At 36.3% G+C, this 22,562-nt stretch overlaps 1 protein-coding gene across 3 annotated transcripts; it reads left to right on the forward strand.

Annotated features, from left to right (window-relative positions):
* Positions 1-5,581: 5,581 nt before the first annotated feature.
* On the forward strand, positions 5,582-20,932 carry LOC139818861 (nose resistant to fluoxetine protein 6). Of its 3 annotated transcripts, none has more exons than XM_071787863.1 (13): positions 5,582-6,269; positions 7,811-8,042; positions 13,875-14,086; positions 14,529-14,749; positions 14,835-14,920; positions 15,308-15,489; positions 15,697-15,863; positions 16,102-16,270; positions 16,808-17,004; positions 17,422-17,554; positions 17,864-18,053; positions 18,136-18,278; positions 18,717-20,932. In XM_071787863.1, the coding sequence occupies exons 2-13, from the start codon at positions 7,829-7,831 to the stop codon at positions 19,263-19,265; spliced, it is 2,463 nt and encodes an 820-aa protein (XP_071643964.1). In that variant the 5' UTR covers positions 5,582-6,269; positions 7,811-7,828; the 3' UTR covers positions 19,266-20,932. The 3 variants fall into 3 exon arrangements, with proteins under 3 accessions (XP_071643964.1, XP_071643963.1, XP_071643965.1); XM_071787862.1 differs by having other exon boundaries at positions 5,583-6,269; positions 7,734-8,042; XM_071787864.1 differs by lacking the exons at positions 5,582-6,269; positions 7,811-8,042 and adding an exon at positions 12,689-12,830 and having other exon boundaries at positions 18,717-20,931.
* Positions 20,933-22,562: the final 1,630 nt, after the last annotated feature.

Genomic DNA, 22,562 nt, shown 5'->3' on the forward strand with positions numbered 1-22,562 from the left:
TATGTCAGTGTTTAATTCCAAACTTTCGGTGTTTGCCATTTTCCCTTAAAATTTCCAGATATGCAGAAAATATCTACCTTTTAAATTTAAAAAAGGCTTTCTAGCTGATTCTCATGTACCTACTTGTATGCTGTCGATATGATAGATTTCCTAATCCCAAAATTGTTATTTTAACCACTGTATAACTTTTGTTCTACTTGAGAGCGATGATTTTAACTTTTACATTCGTGTTTTACGCACCAAAATACACAATATTGTAAAGTTTTAGCCTAAATCGGTGAAGAAGTCACTTTCCTTCTGATTTATCGTTGTGTGGTCAAATGGGAAACGCCCGTTATTTTGTACAATGAAAACGGTTCGTTCCATAGAAGCCTTCCATCATCCCCGTCAACATTATTCAGCAATCTTATTTTTTTTGCTTATATATTTTAATACATTTTTTATTTGGTATATATTTATTAATTTTTAATTTATTTATGTATATAAGACCTAGGTAGCAGAGTGACGACAAATGACGTATTAATAACGTCTTAATGATATCTCTTATAACATCAATAAGACGTTATTCTGCTACCTGGAGGTTTGCATTTTATAATGCGAAAAAATTAAGGAAACAATTTTTTCTTAAAAAAAATATATAATTTCTGGATTACCATAATAGCGCAGAAAATTATATTAAAATTGTTAAAAAGCATTGGATAACTTGAAACTTCTATTTTCATTCTTTCTTTCAAATTATTTTTATTTTATATAAAACTTATACGTAATAATAAAGAGATACATCCATCAAGATACTAATATTTTTCAAGGTTTATAATGTGGAATAAGTAAAAAATTATTATCAACTTTGTTTACTAAATTCTAAAGAACAAATTTTCCTTTCCTTTGCTTCGTTAAAGATTGTTACACATTTTTTCACAGACATATTCATTGCTTAAGGGAATACCGATTTTTCGATTCTAAGCACTCATAGCTAGCTAATAACTGTACTACATTCATCGCTGGAGATCTGAAAAGCTGCTTTTTAAAATACATTAAACGTTATTCATTTAAAGTCTATTTTTAAGTGTTTTTTTTTTAAATAATTGTTAATTCAAAATTAAATAAAATATTATGTCTGTACATATTTCTATTAAACTCTATTAAAAACCGATCAAATGTTTATGATCTTAACATTATATAATGTGATCTTAACATTATATAATCAAGCATATTACCTCACCGTATAGATAAACTTCTAATGCCTTATCCTACCTTTGAGATAACCTAATTTATTCTAACTCCCTATCATATCTCAGTTCTCTTTCGCGTTCAATTTTTATAACGCTTAAATTCCGGATACGACAGATAACAGTTGCGATCCAATAATCTCTCGAGATTGAAAGTGCAACTGTACTTATAATAGTGCTATTTACATTACCAGTATTTTTTTCGATAAAATACTATAAGTTCACATTATGCGCAAAGAATATGTTTCTTTTTGACAAGAGAATAATTCGACCGCAATTGTTCAAGCTCAGAAGATTCCACGGAAGACCGTGGAAGATTCAAATAAAACACATGGCATGATGCATGAAATTGGATATTACTAATGAACGATCGCGCAAAATACTGCGCTATTTTTATAAAATTGATGTTAATTATTTTGAAGCGCTCATATAAGAGACTTTTTAGTTTAATCAAAATATTCGCATTTTTCCCTTTCTCTAAGCACTCGGGGTAAATGAACTTGAACTTGTTCACGAACCCTCCTCTACTATTTTATCTTCGCAAAAAGAGATAACATTCGCGAAAACAATATCATAGGTGAAACGTGTACTTGAATCGGTCACGGTGCGTGAAGGTGACGGGCAAATATACGTACAATGTCCTCTTATTATCGATCAAAGATATATCTTTTCGATATAACTCAAAATATTCGCATTTTTCCCTTTCTCCAAGCACTCGGGGTAAATGAACTTAAACTTGTTTACGAGGCCTTCTCTATTATTTTTATCATCGCAAAAAGATGTTACATTCGCAGAAGCAATATCACAAATGAAACGCACTTGAATCGGTCGCGGTGAAGGTGACGGACAATATCCTCTTATCACCGATCAAAGACGATGCATATCTTTTCGATATAATTCTTATTCTTATTCGATCGGTGAAGATAGCGGGTGAAGCATTTTATCATAAAATATCCACGAGATTACAGCTGTCGCTTATTCGGCAAATATAACGTAACAATTGCGTGTATCGTGATTGAATCATCCTTCCTCTGCAGTCACCGTTTATAGGAATTATAGGTTTATACCATATAGTCATCGACGTTGGGCGAGGCCCACCTCTCCGATGTGGGCCTCACGAAAGTTCGTTCACGTTACATTTTTCGACTACAGCGTCGAGAAAGTCGAATACTGGTCAATGTCCCGACGAGCAATCGCATATTACGTAGAGGGGACTACATTTACAGCAGCCGGGGGCGAATTTCTTCACGAAACGATGCCGGTAGAAATTCGTACGCGACGGGCTTCCACGAGAAATTCCACAGCTGACACAATCGGACAGCGGTTTCAAAATTTTGTGTGCTTCTCTAGATAAAATAACTGAAAGTTTTAGAGCTTCTGTCGTCGCGTTTAATCGCGCTTGTCTAGTTGCAACAATAAAATAATTATCAGTAAACGCTATTTCAATGTGGTCTTTCATTACATATGGTAATGCCAAACATAAAATTAAAGTTCATTATGTGATATACGATTGTGTAACAGAAATATAATAACGATGAAAACATGTTATTTTCTGTCTCTCAAATTTTCGGCAGTTATAGTTTCAATCAAATAATTAACTTGCTTCTCAAATCGTCCAAATATCCATTTTTTCTTTTTGTATCAACTCTATCTTATATTATGTAAAAAAAATAATAAACTAAATTATTAAAAAATAACTTTTACATTGTTTTTTACAGAAAGTAAAATGGTTGTACACTATATATAATCATATATAATCATACTTATATGGTTATTGCATTTATACCTGATTATATATGAGCAAATGTTTCTCATTTCCTTAGACTTTACTTTTTATAAAAAAAAAAAATTATTTTTAGAATTATTTTTTAATTCTTATTATTTTTCTTGTATATACGAATAGAAATTGTACAAGAGAAAGAAAACACATGTATATGGACATAATTTATATATAATTATATACACATTAATATTATACGTCTTTATTTGAAACATTTTTTACCGGGTTGTGTCTTTAATTTATTTTACATTTTGTATCGTATATTAACAAATATGTAAATTATTATTATTATTATTATCAAGAACTTGAAATAAAGGTTTAATCGATTGCACATCGCAGTGAAGTAATTGTTGCCATAGATCTCCCATTAATGGCAAAAATAATATACCCGAATCTTCAACGAGATTTATCGCCGATTATCCACGGCGTAAAAACCGAATCTCGGAAAGAAGAAATGACGCAGCCGTATGATTCGACTTACATTGGATAACCTTCAAAATGTTACTTGTGCAACTGCCGGCGATATGCACTACAGCCTTTTTATTTCTATCGATTATCATATCCAATACTGGCCTTGACCTAAACATGTACATGTTTAGCGTTAAACGAACGAGATTAAAGAGTCCTCAGTCGAGCCTGAATGTACAACAGCTGCCTTCTGTGTATATATCTCCAATGATTACATGCGCTCGTTTCGGATCTATATGAAACAGTTGATCGATAGAACGAACGGATCTATGCGAGGCTATATAATCTCACGTTATCGCTTCCGCAAAAACGGCCAGATGCGCCGAATGCGGGGGATCCATCTCGTCGTTCTCTCTTCGTCCGAAACTTCCTGGATTATTCTTCACGCTTGGCGATTGCGTTTCGCGACCCCCGCGGCTTCTTCTTCTTCTTCTTCTATTAAATTGGCTCCTGCCGCTTTTCAGCGGACAATACGGCCAGATTTGCCACTGTTTGTTAAACAAAATCTGAATCACTGTTAGCGTAGCGAAGTCTAAATGGAAATTACTAGAAGTCTGAGTAGAAATCGAGGCAGACAGTAGTCGCAATCGACGCGACCCCCGCGGCGATTCGCGAGCCCTTCGTCAGACTTTTTCGAATATTTCTAAATGAAATTTCTATGTCATTTCTAACGGGAGTCGGCTCTCTTCTTTTTTTTTTAAGAGAGCGCAACATCCGACGAGCTTTCGAAGTTTGACTTCACATGAATTCCAGGCCTTGCGTCACGGTGTTCTGACCCCGGGCGATAAAACGCCTTTCTTTTAACCTTTCGACGATGAATAAATCAGAAGGTGATTGACATATCGAGGATCCACGAGATTAAAAGAGGTGTGCATCGAAAAGACCGATTAAGGTTTAATGAACTCGGTTGAATTACATATTTCGATGCGCCCCGTCTCGTCGCATCGCGTAGAGATACCCGCGCTAGGACCGCCAATCCGCCATTTTCAGTATTAGAGAAAAGTAAATGGCAAGTCGTACGCAGGGAACAGCCGTTGCTCCGGCAGATAAAAACTTCGGCATCAATGAAAATCGTGACGGTACACGATTAGATTCTACCGAGTCGAATATTGACCATTAATTTCGAAAAACGCTAGAATGTTTATCGCGTGGTTACTTAAATAAAGGAATAAGTTTGCTTGAGACTTGTTTCTACGAATATCTTCTGCGGTTTAATAAATAAAAGATGAAACTCATGTTGAGATACATGTATTACCCATGTCTTGTGCAATAATTGATTGAATGGAAGTAAAATCAAAGTGTTGTGTAAATTAAAAAATACATATATGATAATATGATGCGGTATTACTTCATCAATTCCACTCTTTAGTTTGTTTTTTGTCGCCCCGTTTGTTTTCCTACATATTAATTTATATAATTTAATATGGTTCTAAAAGAAGAATTCTAATTCTTCAGACAAAGTGGATAAATTTGAGATTGATGAAACTCGTGACGATTTGTAAATAGATCAAATTGAATTGATGTATGATCTCAAAGCAGAAATTCGTTACACATGACTAACAAATAAAGGAATAGATTAGTATATATATTATATATATAGATTAGACTTCCTGTTTCAGGGAGTCTATAATGGTTCTAAACAGGATGTTTTTAACCTGAAGAGAGAATAGAAAATTTAATTTATTCCTTTATTTGTTAGTCATGTGAAACAAATTCCTGCTTACTATTGTCCTAAGGGACAAATATCGTCCATTAGGATACTGTTATATGTTCACAATAAAATTCCGTTCGCATTGTTAAGACATTCTTTTATGATAAGTACATCTTCAACCACACCTTCAATCTAATACAATATAATTCAACCGCATTTACTTACCTTATTTTGTTCTTCCATCGCCTCATTTGTCTTATTTTATATAGACTATACTTAATCCTATTTTATAGAATTTAATCAATTTGATTTTAAGAAAATCAAATTATAATTCTTTATTGTAAATTTATGAGATGTGTACCGGGACCAGTTCAATCAATTTATCGGATATGATCGCCGTAACGGAGGATGTTACGTATCTTATTGCTGCCCGGCACTCGCAAGCAGCTGCACCTCCATCGTCATCCATCCGCAGGTTTCCGCAGGTTCGCGTCTCGCTCGCCATTATCGCGAATTCCTGGCCATCGTTGCCGTGACCATCGTCGCCGTCGCTGTGATCGAACCGAGTGTTGTTCCCACTCTCTGACGACGGCGGAGGCGGCGGAGGTGGCGGCGACGCGTTTCTCTTCGCGAACGCGTAATCCTCGCTTACATCGATAAGAGAAGACCCGAGATGGCCACAACGCTCGGAGAAGTTCGGAATGCCTCCCTTTTACCCCCATCACGATCCGTTCGTCCAATATATAAGTGAACCAGCCGCGCCGATGGGACGTGTGTACGCCACAGTCAGTCGGCGTTTCGTGTTTTGTGTGGTTTCTTTCGTTTATTTTAACGCGACGGGCACTCCTCGCTCGCACGTGCCCGCGAAGACGAACTCGCGCGCGAAACACGGAACGTGCGGCGTGACGCGACGCGCACCCCTTTCGACACCCGCCGCGCCGGCCACGTGTAAATAGTAACCCGCGAGGCGAGCCCCCGGCCCCCGTCGAATCCTCCACTTTCAGTTCTGCCTTTCCCCTCTTTGGTGTAAAATTCACGCCAAAACGCCGTCCCGCGAGAAGTCAAATAACGCGTAAACGAAATTTTTTGTTCGCAAATCGGGAACAAAGATGCAGGAACTGGTTCGCCGTTAATTCGTGAAGTATAGTCATTAGAAATAATTATATGTGTCACGTGTAGAGATGTGTGATTTTCAAAATTGTGTATTGTGATTGCGCGCGCGATCTTCCTTCAGAATCGCAGTGATTGCGACATATATCACATGTCATATGTCGCATCGCAATTTTTATCTTGTATTTTTAATTATGCATAATTTTATATCATAAACGCAATTTTGAATCACGTGTCATTTTATATTTCAAGCACCATTTAAAATTTCCTTCGTTATATTATGCAATTTTAAATTTTAAGATATTTAAAATAATCAAAATGTATAATAAAATTTTTAGTTATTTTAAAAATAAATAAATCATCCTACAATATAATAAAAAGGAACAAATTTAAAAATGTTTTAATTAACAAGAGAATAGATTAAGCAACCCAACTGGCCAAAATCGTATTAAAAATCCTCACAACATTACGGCTATAGATTGTGGTCCTTTTCAAGAGAATGTAAAACATATTCATCAAGTATTCCAAACGCATGAAACTCCTATGTCGCACAATGTAAACCATATTCAGCAAGTATTCCGAAATGAAATCCCTACGTCTGTACGTTATCTGACATTATGCGACATTAGTTGCTTTCCATTTACACTCAAGTGATCTGAGTCACTCAGTTATGTGAGTATTTTATACTTAGGTAAGATATGTCATTTTGTACTTATTTTGTACTTATATTTTGTACCTGCTTATTTTGGTGACAAAGCTATCGCATAGTAACGCATACATGTTTTTAGCCTCACTTTTAATGATTCATTAAAGCACAAATACTACGTTTACGCGAGCGTTACTTCTGTAGTAACTTACGATAATTCACTCGTTTACGCGGAGTAAATTATCGTAAGTTACTACAAAATCCCGTTTACGCGAAGGAATTATCGTAAGCTACTACAGAAATAACGCTCGCGTAAACGTAGTAAAAGTCTCGATTGTAGATAAAAACTCAGTTGAATCTCACTTGCCAGCATGCAAAAAGAACGTGCATTCAACTGAGTTATGCGTCACAAGTGGGAATTATCTGAATTTTGATGTAAATGGAAAGCAACTATTATGCGACGTAGGAGCGTCATGCGTTCGGAATACTTGCTGAATACCTATGTTTGACCCTCTCACTTGAAAAGGACCAAAATCTATGGTCGAAACGTCGTGAGGATTTTTAACACGATTTTAGCCAGTTAAGTCGCTTAAACTATTTTCTTATTGTTAGTTATTTACTGGCAAAGAAAAAAAGTCACTGTGTTATTAAATTTCAAATTGGTTTATTATTAGTTTATTTGCGATTTTGCGACTAAAAAGATTCAATTCCACATATCGCATTGCGATTCAAGAAAAAGAAATATCGGTACCAAGGATCGCAAAATGGCACACATCCTCTAGTAACGTGCACGTGTCTCGTTGATCCTCTCCGACTCGGAACGTGCTTAAACACAGATTTCTTCCGTAGAGATACTACTGAAGAGAAAGAGAGAGAGAGAAAATTTTGGTAACTACAAAATTTTGATAACTTTGTGGTATCGAAAGAGAGGAAATTCAAGAAGGATGGAGTTAATGCGGCCCGGATGGAAAGCGCGCGTGAATCTTCTCTTGATTCTGTTGGCGGCGACGAGAGTTGGCGGCACGAGGCCCGAAGTTGTTCTCATGAATCTCGTTACGGAGCCCTTCGTGCCTCGCGAATTCGCTTCCCCGCAGTGCATCCGCGATGGCAAAATTTATCTGAAGGCCCTCGAGAACTACACAGACTGGGCGATTCAAAGTAAGTAAAATAAATCGAAGGATCTCGAAGAGAAAGAAAGAGAGAGCAATTACATATAATCCTTCGGGCTCTATTATGTAGTGTTTATATTTCTAGTTTTTTTTTGGCAGCGTGAATATTCACCCGATTCTTTGTCTTTACATTTTATTTTTATTTGTTGATTTTAATAAACAACCGAACGATCAATTTAAACCTAATACATGTATAACTTTTGCTAAAGTCTCTAGGTGTTTTCTCGCAATAATTAATATTCAATATTCAAATACAAATTAGAAATCGGTAAATAAAACAAACAAGTTTGACGGTAATTTTCCTAATTTAAAAAAAAAAATGAAAAACTAAATCGAACGGAGACTGTTCAAGCTTGTTGGAATTTGTTGAATCCCAGCAGGTGTGTTTAATAAGTAAGTTGGAAAAAATGCATTTTAGGTCGTTAAATAATATTTGATTAATATAACGTCATATTTAATTTTCCAAAGAAAGTCCGCTGTCTGAAAATCGTAAAATTAAATAATCTGTAGTAGGAAGAGAGACATACGCGGAGTCTTTCCGTTCGGACGAGGACGCGGTAGAACAGGTGAATTTCGTGTAACACGTGAATTGCGTGTATTTTAGCGTGATCGCCTAGCGACAGCGAAGTCAAGGAATCTTGTAGAAAAAGACGTTTAACGATTGTCGGTCGAAAGGACTCTCGCGTCTCTCCCGTTGTTTTCAGAAATAAAGTAACTGTCGAGAGTGTCGAGCAGGCCACATCTCGATATAGATTTCTCTCCTCCGCGCTCTACAAATCATCCTCGGTAAAAGGTAAAACTATATGACATAAAAAAATCAGGCATATCATTGCACATATAGATGTCATCCACAATAAAAATTGGATCTAAATGCACACACACACACACATCCGTGAAACATTGCATACATAGCATACATATATAACATTTGGACCCAAATGACATATTGGTCGGCTACTGCGTATCTTGATATTGCTATACCTTGTATTTTTATATCATGGGTAAAACGTCGTTCCACGTGTAAAGTGGGAAACACAGACTTTTGCATAACGCATAATGCACAAGCATAAGAAAATTGATTGGTCTATTTCCTTATGCACATGTATATGTATATGGACCAATCAATTTTCTTATGCTTACGCATTATGCGTTGTGCAGAATAAGTGTGTGCTCCCCGCTTAAGTTTGTAATATTTCTTTACCTTTCCATGAGAATAACTCGGGGGAAGGACAGCAAGGAGGAAAACGTTATATAATCTTTACGTATTGTTTTGTCTGTTATGCGCCGCGTGAGATCACGAACGCGATTGCGATTGCGTTTCTCTTTTTTACGTTTAAACATTCAGCAATTATCGGACATTGCACGCTGCGCGCAATTATCGAGGGAGGTTATCGGGCATGTAATATTGCTTACGCTTACGATATCGCGCCGGCACACGTAAAATGCATATCGTCAATTACCGGATATCAATGCTTCGTAGATAACGGAATCAGACAAGATCGATCAGCGTGATAAGTATCTCTTTTTTTTCCGCGCTACTGCGAGTTCAACGTACTCGAGGACGGAGTCGCAAAAGCGAGGGACGTCGCAAAACTTTATCGTCCTCTTATCTCTTCAGATTCAAAGGCGGGTAATTTCAGAAATAATAATCGAGATCGCAGTCGTACGATTTCGACGCGCGCGATCGATCACACTTCGGATTCGAATTCAGATTGCACGCGTGTTTTTCTCGAGAGCGGCTGATATCGAAGTCGAATTTACGCACGATCGAAAGAGCCTTGTGTCCATTTTTGCGGGCGAATTATCGTCTCCGTGACACTTGGACTAGCACAGATTAAACGGGTTGACATTGATCTGATTGATATTAATAGCGTAATGCCGATCGGTGACAGCATCGGCCATTACAAGATGTTTAACCCACGCGTCCTCGCCGGCGGATCATCGCCGCATAGATCATCGCCGTTTTGCATTATGACAGCCTTTATCTCGCCGCGATAATTATTTCGTTGACATGTTTACATCGTTACCCGTTGGCCGTTCTTACGTCAATGCGCAAACGCAACATTCAATGAATATACATGAACGCCGGTGCATTTTTGCCCCTTTCGATACCAGCGTCGAATGGATTTCTCCATTGACAATATATCTGGTGCGCGACAGTATCATTATTTCCTTTCATAATAAATATTCTATCGCAGTTGTACAAATACACATTTTCATTCGAACATTATATTTAATTTAAAAGAAAGAGAAAAAAGATAGATTAGCTAAATTTAATTAAAAATTGATTAATAAAGCAATCGCTCTAAAATTCAATTATAAGTGAGATATAATATATGTTAAATGATATAATATACAATATATAAATATTTCTACAAAATAAATAATTATTTAAAAAATATATTATACAACACACATATGTATAAAAAAATATAATAATTAAATAGCCATCTTGGGACTTTTCTTCCACTTCTTCTTATTGCGCTATAAAATGTTATTTTTTTCCTTAGACTTTATTAGTTGATTCAAGATAAAAAATTATATCAAATGAGATGCGCCGAAAGGACTAATTCTTATCAGAGAAAAAAAGAATATTTTCGATTTGAAAATATTTTTTGTTTCAACATGGAAATCTTAAAATGAGATTAAACTTGCTTGAAGAAAACTTGCTTGAATAAAGTTATTATATAGTTCAACCAAGAAAAAAATGTTGAAATAAAAAGTTAAAATTCTTATAAGAAGATATAGATTGTTTCATACACAAGCAAGATCACTGTAATCTTCTTATAAGAATTTCAACTTTTTATTTCAACATTTTTTCTTGGTTGAACTAATATAATAACTTCCTTCAAGCAACTTTTCTTCGTTTAACGCAATATAATCTCATTTCAAGATTTCCACGCGTTGAAACTAAAAATATTTTCAAATCAAGAATATTCTTTTTCTCTGTGTACTGACTTACTACGATTGTTCTCGCGAGTATTGCCAGCTTTGTAACAACGCGCTGTTAAGAAAAAAGGCGATTAACGATCTAACGCGCGTATATTCACGCAGAAACAATAATATTGACCGATGTAATTGGTATGTGCGTCGTACGCGCGGGACCAAACTGGGTCAGCGAGATGCATCCACGAGGCCGATGACCGTCCTTGTGTATCGGAGGCCTGCCTCTGATCGATCGATCGTTAGATCGATCTTTTCCTGGCCTCTACGTCATTTAATCGCCCGATCCGACTAGTTCGCGCGATTCCTCGACTATTGTTTATACCACGATAAGAGATTGGACTCGGTTGGACGTGTGGCGGGAGAGAAAGGAGGGTCTGGTAAACGCGCGTCACAGAGGACTTCTTTACCTTTGCAAACGTCGAGGAGTTTCGAGCGAACAACTTACGTTACCACATTAGCAGATATCTTTGGCTCGTTACGTTCGTTATTACGTTAGAATCGATCAGACATTGAGCTATCGATTGCCGATAAGGTGCAATATATGCATAAGTACGTTATCGCTATCGCTTGGAAATTTATTTTTAAAAGCACGCGCTATCGTTCATTTTTCTTTAGCCCAGTCAATCAACCCGTTTCCGCCGCGTGAATTCCGGTCTATCAGTCGATTCTACGTATCGGCGCGATTATCTACTTCCGCAGTTAACGCACTCGCGACATTGACGTTGTTTACCGTCACGGCGTGATCGCGGTTCCAAGGTACCACCTTGAAATCCCATTTCGAACAGCATAACTCACACGTTGGTGCGCGCAGAGATGACTAATAATATAAATCATAGAGTACAACGCGCGAGTTCTCGGCGCGCGGCTGGATTAGTTCATCGCCATCCTCCTAGAATTGAACGTGACTTTGATCAACTGCGCTGCTTGACCCTCGCCGAGTATATTTCATCATGGAATTTGATCAATCATACGCAATTTCCTTTCTCAGACGCAAAATTCTCCTCAAGTCTGCCTGCCTCGCTTGTCATTAGAGAAGAAAGGAAGTACACAAAAATTAAGGCCACGATCGATGAATCTCAACTCCGAAATTACACATTTCTAGAAAAAAAGCGAAAAATGCTAATGCGATAACAATTTACCTTGTCAATTTAGAGGAAAACTTTTTTTGAAGTTTTGTAATGAAAAACCTCCTCAAGTCTGCCTGCCTCGCTCGTTAAGGAAAAAAAAGTCACAATCGATAAATCTTAATTCTGAAATTAATTATATATTAATTCTGGGAAGAAAGAACGGAAAAAACTAATAACTGCGATAATTATTCACCTCGTCAATTTAGAAATTTTTAAAAAAGTTTTTACAATGAAAAGATTAGAGTAAAAACTGTATTTTTTAATGATTTTAAATTCACATTTGCGTCACAATATTTAATATATTGCAATAAATCACAAGAAGAACGGTTCATGTCCGCAACTAAGGACAGAGCATTTGAGAAGCGACTATAAAAATTATTTATATATACCGTTTGCGTTAATCGATATCAGGCCTCAACGATCATTATTCTCTGATTAGGTCCGCGATAATGATTCCGGATATAAGGGTAATGTGAAAAAAATGATGGCTGATTGTGGCGTGGATTGAGGACAGAAGAACGCCTTGACGCATCGACTATACCTGCACGTCTGTTTTAACCGGTTTTGGAATGTGTTTATTATAAAACGGAGCTCAGAGGGGAAGGGCGCAATTGTTAAATGTCAAAGCCGGAATGCCATAAATGTCCGGAAAAAATAATGAGATGCATCAATAACAGATTCGTCGTAACAAACTTCGCAAAGCGGTATATACCCCTTTACTCATGGAAACTTTAGATATCGCGATCTCAATCCCGTGTTTTTATACAGCACTTTTGTGGAACGTCCCCCGGAAATTCTGGGGAATAAAATATAGTCCACTGCGTATAACAATAGGCTTGTTCGTTTTAACTGAACTTCTTGCACAGTTCATCTTTTCTCTTTTTCTTTCCAACGTAAAAAGAAAAAGAGCAAAGATGAACCGTGCAAGAAGTTCAGCTAAAACGAACAGGCCTTAATAACTCGAATCTTCATTCGAGAGCCGAAAATGCGCTCGCGCATTGAAATTTAGGCTGTTCTTCCGAAAATCGTCCATGCTCCGATTTAGGTGAAATTTGTGAATAGGTTTCTTTCAAATAAAAAAGACATATACCAAACGGATTTTTTGCGACTCCAAAGTTTAGCAACTTTTTTAACATTTTTAACTTGCTGCCTCCGCGCATATACACTTTCTATGCGAAACGAGGTGCCACATGGGTTTACAACTTTCCACGCGTGGAAAGCCCACGCATGTACTTTGAATAAGGCACACTATGTGTCTAGTTTAACAATAGTGGAGCTCCCCCGCAGGGAGGCGGAATCTACTGCCTCCACGCATACACTTTTCACGCGAGACGAGTTGTCACATGGGTTTACAACGTTTCTGATTTTCTGAAGTTTCGCCAATGATGTTTATGTTATGACTTTGACGGGTATGACTTTATGGTAGTTTACATTACTTGAGAGCTGTTTTGGTTTGTAATGATACTGAGTTAGTTCGCTCACTACAAGAGCTGTGTGCAAACGTGTTTTCTCAGATAAGGATTTAAAATAGCTGTACAATAATTCATAGGACATAAAAAAAGATGTAAAAAAATATTTAAAAAGTTAATGCTAAACTTTGGAGTCGCAAAAAATCTTTTTGGTATATATATCTTTTTTATCTAAAAGGAACCTATTGACAAAGTTTGACCTAAATCTGAGCATGGACGTTTTTGGAAGTTTCGCCGAAATTTATTTTTTAAACGGAGATTCAATGTTCTTTGTTCCAGTGTACGACGCCTCGGTTAAATTCCCGTCAGGCATAATCACCGGCAATTACAAACAGCTGGGTAATTTTGACGAATGCTTACAAGTGAAGACCAAACACGGGTTCGTCGGGCAAGCTTGCAACGCAGCGGTGCAGTTCGAAATCTTCGAAGACAACAAGACGCGACGTGAATTGGACATGGGGGACCTGCTTACGAATGTCGCTATCGCGTCGGTGAGTTCACAATTATTGCATTATTGCAATTATCATGTCGAGCGTACAACAATATACAGTTCAATCCGGCTTATATCTATCGTCTGAGCTTGTAAAATGTAAATAAATTGGAGTATACGAAAGATATATAAGTAAGAATAAGAATTAATATTGCTTCTAATAAAACTCATATAGACATTTTTAATTTAAAAAATAGTATAATCTAAATAATATTTAAAATAATATATATATTTAATCTACATAATTTTATTTATTCATGGACATTAATACGATACTATAATATACAATATATACATGAATAAAATGGAACTTTATTTACTCAATAAATTTCGTAAAAGATGATAGCTTCATATAGTTTTCGAAGTATTCTTAAACAATAAAACGCTCATAAGAGCGAGTTTATGCCGCTTCGGGGACTAAACGTAAGTATCTTATGGCATAGAATGCGACGAAATGGACTTCCGGCGAATCGACCCAATACGAGTGGATGTTTTGCGTTCCGTCCACCTGCAATCATACGGAGATACAGGAGGCTCTCGAGATCACGCTCGACCCATTGAAAGTCGAAGGGCGTGTAGACATGACTATCACCGTTTCCAAGGAATCATGCTATACCATTGAGACCGTTCACACAACGTGGAACATTGGGGATTGGTGTTACACGTAATGAAGCTCTCTATAATTATCGTATAAACATTTATCTCTCTGCAGTAATATGCTTAATTTGTATAACGTTCGAAAACTTCAGATCGATTCTTGTGCTGTTCGCATTGATCATCATAGCCAGCACGGGATACGATATTGCGATGCAACGGCGTGCTAGCGCGTCGGAAGGTAGGATATAAAAATATAAAAGCATGTTTATCCTTTAGATTTAGTCCTTTCAATATTTTTCTCACATTTGATGCGACAAAGTTGGTAAATTTAAGTCAGTGCAGTTGATTACTGAGTTTTACGAAATCAATCTTGGAAATTAAAATTATATCTATTGAATATTGAGAAAGAAAAAAAGCTGAGACTAATTTTAAGATTAAATTAATGTTAATTATTGATTATTAATAAGATTGCTTTATACATACACTATAATATACGCTATACGATGTCTAATATTGATGTATAATGTTAATCTGGATATTGCGGTTTTTTTTTCTTTAATAAGGGCAATGTCATCCGGGGAGCCGGAACTAATAGAGATAATGATCCTGATAATTTCTCGCGCAGGTATTTTTGCGGCGTTTTCTTTGTACAAGAATGGAAAAGAGCTGTTGAAAACTGAGAGACGTCCGGGATCTATTCGCTGCCTAGACGGCTTGCGCTTCGTCAGCATATGCTGGATCATTTACGGTCATACCTATTACATGAAGGTCGTTGATGTCAATATGAACCTCACGCAGATTCCACGTGTAAGCTAATAATTTTAATTTTTATACAATTTCACATGAGAATTGACTGAGAATACACTACGTGTCCCTATTTTCGCAACTTATGTTATCGAATTTATCCTTCGCGTTATAAATACAGTAAAAAGTCACACATTGTTCTCTGTTAAATCTCAAAATTCTGTGCCTTAATCGTCTCAATTGTGAAAAATCATTCTTATCCTCAAAAAGATGCACCACGATTGGAACAACATGCTGGTGCTTAACGGCAACATCGTCACGGATACCTTCTTCCTTCTGAGCGGGCTCCTACTCGCTTACAACGAACTGTTGAAGAAGGAACGAGCCTTAGATTGGCGTTTCAACGTGATAGGACTTTATCTTCATCGTTATGTAAGGTACGTATATGTATACGCAACCGAAATCACCCCGGTAATTTAAGTTTCCAACATGTTCCCCCCCCCCCCCCATTACGTCAACAAATTATATTCGTCAGTCTCATACGCACCGTGCTGTTTAAAGAAATCATATAATTTGTAATTTTTATTTTCTCTTTATAATAATATCGTTTGATCTCCCCTTTTTTTCTTATTTTTTTTATCTCTTCGAACCACTGATCGTTTCTCCTTTTGTCAGATTAACGCCGGCCTACGCGATGATGATCGGTTTTTATGCCACTCTGTTCTACAAATTCGGTACAGGCCCGCATTGGGACACCTGGGTCGGTACTAACCAAAACTTCTGTCGCGAGAATTGGTGGACCAACTTGCTCTACGTTAACAACTATGTCAACGTAGCGAACATGGTAGACCAGCTCTTTAAATTACTCTTTTACGTATACCCTTGTATATTTTTGCGTATTACTTGCCATATTAAATTGCTCATTTGCTACAACAATGACATAACTCAAAAAACAAAGTTTTCCAGAAAAATGGGTTATCTTGAATGTCTTGAATTATTCGAATTTTGTAATATCATTTTTAAATGCGATTTTGGCGTAACTGATTGTAGAAAAATAAAAGTTGAGCTCTTTATTCGATATATTGAACGTTCACCATTCTTTTACAAACAACTAAAAAATGGTAAGTTTTGAGTTATGTCGCAGCAAATGAGCGAAATATGTACAGCAATCGTGTGTTTGAACGTGTAGTTAACAATTATTTTGTACGTAGTGCAAACGGTAGTCTATATATACGAATGCTGCACATATTTTTTTATCGTAATATTCTTTTTTTTATTTCTCTTTAATTTGGATTTATTGAGTGCTGTTTCGCGCTTTCAAAATGTTTCCGATTCGCGTACTTACACGAAAATATTACTCTTTTCTTACGTTTGCTTCTAGTGCATGTCCCAATCCTGGTACCTATCGACCGACATGCAGTTTGTTTGGCTGTCGCCGCTTGTACTGTATCCTATGCTCAAGTTTAGAAGTCTGTTCTTCACCATTGTTTTGACCGTCTGTTTATTTCTTTCGGTCCTCGTGCCCTTTGTTATAACTTATTATTTCGAACTAACGGGCACCATGCTCTATTACAAGAGGTAAGTGTAGAATTTCAACTGCGCTTTCGCTTAGAAAATATTTCATTAACACATTTTTAATTTAAACATTTTAAAAAATCTCTCAAAAATCTAAATGTAATAGGCTTATTTAATTAGATCGAGTTTTATATTACGTTCTTTCTATTATCTAATTTTAATTAGTTTTTTTTATTTAGTTTAGCATTTAAATATTTATTATTGCGGTCTCTTAATATAGATCCACTCTGTGGGACCTTTTATATCACGCGAGACTTCGAGAATTAATTATCAAGCAACTGTGAAAGATCGTGCAAGATTACTTCGTTTTAAGTGATGTTTATTTCTACGGAGATGGAAATTGCAAGGAAATTGTACGAAATTTCTTGATTGCCGGATTTTAGTAATTTCGTGATCTCAACAGGATGTTGTATTTCGTAGGGAGGAGGACGTAATCCAGGTTTATCTGAAGATCTATATAAAGACATACAATAGATTTGGGCCTTACGTCATTGGATTAGGCCTTGGATACTTGTTATATAAGACGCGATCTTGCAAAGTCAAGTTATATACTGTAAGTACGATTTACACAATTATGTTTAGTACTCTCATGTTTGTTTTATTTCATTATTTATTAATTGTCTTCTATATGACATCTAATTGCAGAACTAATATTTATATCTTATATAATAATCGAGGTTAAGCGGATTAAAGTTAAAATATTTTCCATAAGAAGCTTGAAATATTGTTTTCTATAACTTATTGTATTTTATATTAATATTTTTATAAATAGGACGCATATTTAAATATCTTAAATTTGAAGAAATCATAAAATAAACCGTTGGTTTTAAAGTCGCTAAAAAAATGCCTTTATAAATCACAGTGGTGCGTGATTCTCGGCTGGCTGATCGCGATTATGGCCGGTCTCTCGGTGATTTTCGGACCGCGAGGCATGTACTTCGACACTCACGTGTACAACAGGCTGGAGGCAAGCTTCTACGCCGGTTTCCATCGTCAGGTCTTTGTACTCGCGGTCTCCTGGATAATCTTCTGCTGCATAAATGGATACGCAGGTGATGATTGCGCGCGTTCGCGAGATAATTACTAAACCGGATTACGTCAACGCCAGTCTCTAAAAGTCATAATCGTTTCAAGGTCCCATCAATTATTTACTTTCTTGGCATGGATGGATTCCGTTCAGCAAATTGACCTACTGCGCTTATCTCTCTCATTATCTGGTCATACTATCACACGTCGGAGCCGTTCGAACACCCGGCAATTTAACACAGATGAATATGGTGAGTAAAAAAGAGTGGAAACATTTTTAAAATATTGCGTCAAAGATAATAAAAACAGACGCCTCGGTGATTAACTGGTTAAGCAATATCACTAAATCATAAAAATAAAAATGTTATCTCTTCGTACAAAAAAATTTGATATTTAACTGTAATTAACGATATTTATTTTATTTAGTTCTACAGTGAAACTATGTGCAAATTTTTAAGCCTACTATTATGTTGTGTATATTGCATCGCTGCATTTTGTTTTAAATAGATTTTATATAAATATGTATATACATAGTAGACTTAAAAATTTGCACATAATTTAATTACGAGACGCTCATGTAATCATCAATATTTGTTATATTGATGATTACATGAGCGTCTCGTAATTAAATTAAAGCGCAAGTGTAATTAAGAAAAAGGACAGCAATAAAATCTCTTTATTTTTATCAGATACGCGATTTCATCGCCAATTTAGTACTGACGATGATGATATCTGTGCTGTGGAGGCTGTGCTTCGAGACGCCCTTTATGACCCTCGATAGGATCCTTCTTGCTAAACGCAAGGAAAACTTGTCGAAGCACTTGGAGACTTACGACTCCACGTCGTCCGGAGAAATCAAAGAGATTTCCCAGTCAAAGGAATCGTCGCTCACGTACGACAACCCTGGAGAACGCGACGTCACCCACTACGATCTTATGAGAATTAAGGGAAGTAAAGAAAATTGCGCGAATGGCGTAGAATACATCAACGACGATGCGGAAACAAGTCTCGGTAAAATATACTTTATCAATCCTGTCAAACGCGACGAGACATGGTCGCAGCATGAATCAACAGTAAATTCCGATAACACAAGGTCCCATTACGTCAACGTCGATCTTTGCCGCATTTTTAACGAAGGACGACCGACAGCATGTTCGAATGGGAAAGAATTAGAGTCGATCAACAGCGATCCTGCTCACAGAGCGAAAGCAAATCAGTGCCTGAGGGATAGTGGTTAAAAGACCGATTGTATTTAATCTAGTCTAGTTATTAATAATAGTTTAACAACACTATTATTAATTATTATGTAAATAGTCGTTGTGTGAGATAAATTTGCAGGATGATGGATTTGCATCCATTTTCAACAAGAGAGAAATAGAATAAGAGTAAGAGTGATATAATAATCGAGATTTTATACGAAAAAGAACAAGTAGACAAAGGAGCGAGATATTTTGTTTACACGTATAATATATAGTACAGTCTACAATAAACTAGAAATATCGACAGATACATATTAATTTGCGAAAATGTTCGCCAGACAGAGAATTAAAAGCGCAACTATATTTTTAGATAATAATATATAAGAGAATTATTTTTTTATTTAATCAATTTTTTATTTTTTTGATAGTGATTATTGTGATAAAGCGAGATGTGTTATTATTAATAAATATACATTAGATTATGCGTACTATAGAAAAGGTTCGTGCAAAGAGAATATGTATAATTATACAAAGCGTTACCGATTTATCGGTGCGAATTGCAGTATTAATCGAGAAAGTTAAAATTAAAGAATATATTTTATTTCACATCAAAAAAATAATTTACGATTTATTTATAACAATATAGATTTATTTTGTTTTAAATTATAAATTATATTTATAAAAAACAAGCTTACATTCCTCTATTTTCTCTCTAACTCTGTCACGAGCTTCTTATTCCTTATCACGGAATTATTTTGGTGATAAGGTAATTATACTTTTAAAAGGCACAACAATCTTAAGAAGATATTACTTCTTCGTTTATCTCGCACGTATATTGTTTGCTTAAATGAAAAATGTTGATTGCTAATTATTTGCTAATTAGAGTACAAATTTCAGTGTCTTTATGAAACCTGTTTCAGAGAACCTGTTTCGAATTGACGAATCGCCAGCGAATCGAACAATTCTGAAGTTATTGGTAATGATCGAAAGATCATTACCAATAACCCGTGTCGTTGTTTATTTAGGCCTACTCACATTTCTCTTCGTTCACACGTATTGTATCCTTTGAGAGAGCGAGCGACTCGTCCGAACGGATTCGAGCGCGGTTCAACGGCTCTGAAAGTATAAGCCGAGAAAACAATGCGGAGTCTGTGCGGGATCTATGGAAGTAATCGATACCGCGACTCAATCGAGATGAGACGAAGAGAAGAAGAAAACTTGTCTTTTATACACTTATCTCTGCTGTTCGACGTGAGAACAGTCTTAGAAACTAACGGATAAAATCGCGATTGTGATCACGAAGGAGAAAACAGCTGTAGTGTAAATTTGATGGCATCATTAGTGGGCGAAGAGTTGACATAAGCGCAACCGTAACGCATGCGAAAGACACCCCGGGGACGCATTTTGCTACCGTGGGAAAGAGAAGTGCGAATTTTCCGAAAACATTCAATACAATTTAATTCAATTTAACAAAAGTGCACAAAAGTTCCTTATAGTTTAGTGTCGATTAATAAAATTTTATCTAAAAATCTGTTTTTTTTTCTTTGCAAAAGCAAAAAAATTATAAGTTTAAAATATGACATCGCACTTTAAAGAAATCTAATAAACTTATTCCTTTTTAGTTAAAAATTAATCGATTTTAGAAATTATGCTAATAATATTAATATAAATTATATAAACAATATGAACAATATGTTAAGTTATCGAAAATAAAATCTGATTAATCTGATTCATTTTGTTCACTCTTTTTTCTATTATTTATTATTCATTATTCTCTTTTTTTTTATTATTCAAAACTCACTTAATTTAACTAGTAAGGTTTTTGCAAGAATTAATCAAATTCACTCAGTTAATAATGCTTACTTGAGAAATTTTCGTCAATTTAATTAAGTGATGCAATTAATTTAACTATAACAAAATTCGTCTGCAAAACTTTTGCTCACTTAATTAATATAATTCAATTGATCTACTTAAATTCAGCTATGTGTGTGTGTGTGTGAGACCAAGGATGTTTTTCTTATTGCTGTACACTCCCTAAAGGGTTAACGCTAAAGCGATCGCAATCGACCGGATTGCACATTTGCTGGCGGAGGCGCGTCCACATCTGAATGCATTTCGTAATTGCGGAAGAATCGGCGGTGTGTTGCGTGAATATGAGGGGCTTGTGCCAGCCACGGGGCACAGGGTAACGGTAGCGAGATGCATTGCCCCGTGGTGCGGCACCCCGTGGCGACGAACAGAAGGAATAGATTTCATCCGGATCGTCATCCTCGGGGTAGCAAGTGGTCGACATCTGCGTGACCGTCGTTTCTCCGCAATGAAAACGTAACTATACGGCTGTCGCTGCTAGGAAGGGGGGACCATTTGCGTAGTATACCCGCGCCCTCTTTCCCTAATTCGCTCTTTTTTTTCACGCATTATTAGCATGCACAATGAGATGCGTAAATGAATCGACGAGAGAGTCGTGTGACCCCGCGACGGATAGTATATTTAGTATTATATTATAGGGCGCGTGCCCTTGATTTATCACAATTAAGTTACAGTAAAGTGGGATACGTTTCACTCAGTCTATCTTTATGATTTTCCGTTTCGGATAAATAGATGAAAATTGTACCACAAGAATATTATAAAAATTTATGTGACTTTTATTGTGAAACTTAAACACGATTCATAAACTTTTAATTTATTTCTGTCATCCCCCGTAGTTATAATAAAAGCCTTACACATCTCTGTATGTATAATACTTGCAGCTATAGAGATAAACTTTGATGACTTGAGTGACAATTAAACTTACAATTAGTCGAATATATATTAAAACGTAAGACAAAAATATTTTATTTTGATTTAACTGTTAAATCGATGAGCTCAAAGCAGAACCAAAACGTCCGATTTATAATGATGCACCTTAATTATTATAATAAATAATCATTATTATAACGCTTGCGCATCGCGTTGTACTCTAAAGCCCATCTTTTACTTTACTTGTTAAAATATTTTGTAATTTCTTGAATCCCTTGACTTGAGTCAAAGATTCGTTAGTCAGATCGTTTGAAAAAGAAGCAGTTCAGCTAGTTTGCTTGAAAAATTGTGCAAGTTTCGAGAGGAACGAAAGCGGAAGAGAGTACGAGCGTCGCGACACGCTTCCGTCGCGCGTTCTCCAATTTCGACAACACGGGACCGCTCCGTCGGAACTTGTACGAAACGATCCCGGATCGTTCGGGGCAAAATAGTTTCGGCGACTTGGCGCCGGCCTCCCTGGACTATTTGCGTTCCAGTGACCTCCGTGAGAAGAGGGTGCCGAAGGATGTTCCTTTTCGGCGACGTCGAGCAGAGCAC

Source organism: Temnothorax longispinosus, chromosome 9, assembly GCF_030848805.1.
Source record: "Temnothorax longispinosus isolate EJ_2023e chromosome 9, Tlon_JGU_v1, whole genome shotgun sequence".
NCBI classification, from domain to species: domain Eukaryota; kingdom Metazoa; phylum Arthropoda; class Insecta; order Hymenoptera; family Formicidae; genus Temnothorax; species Temnothorax longispinosus.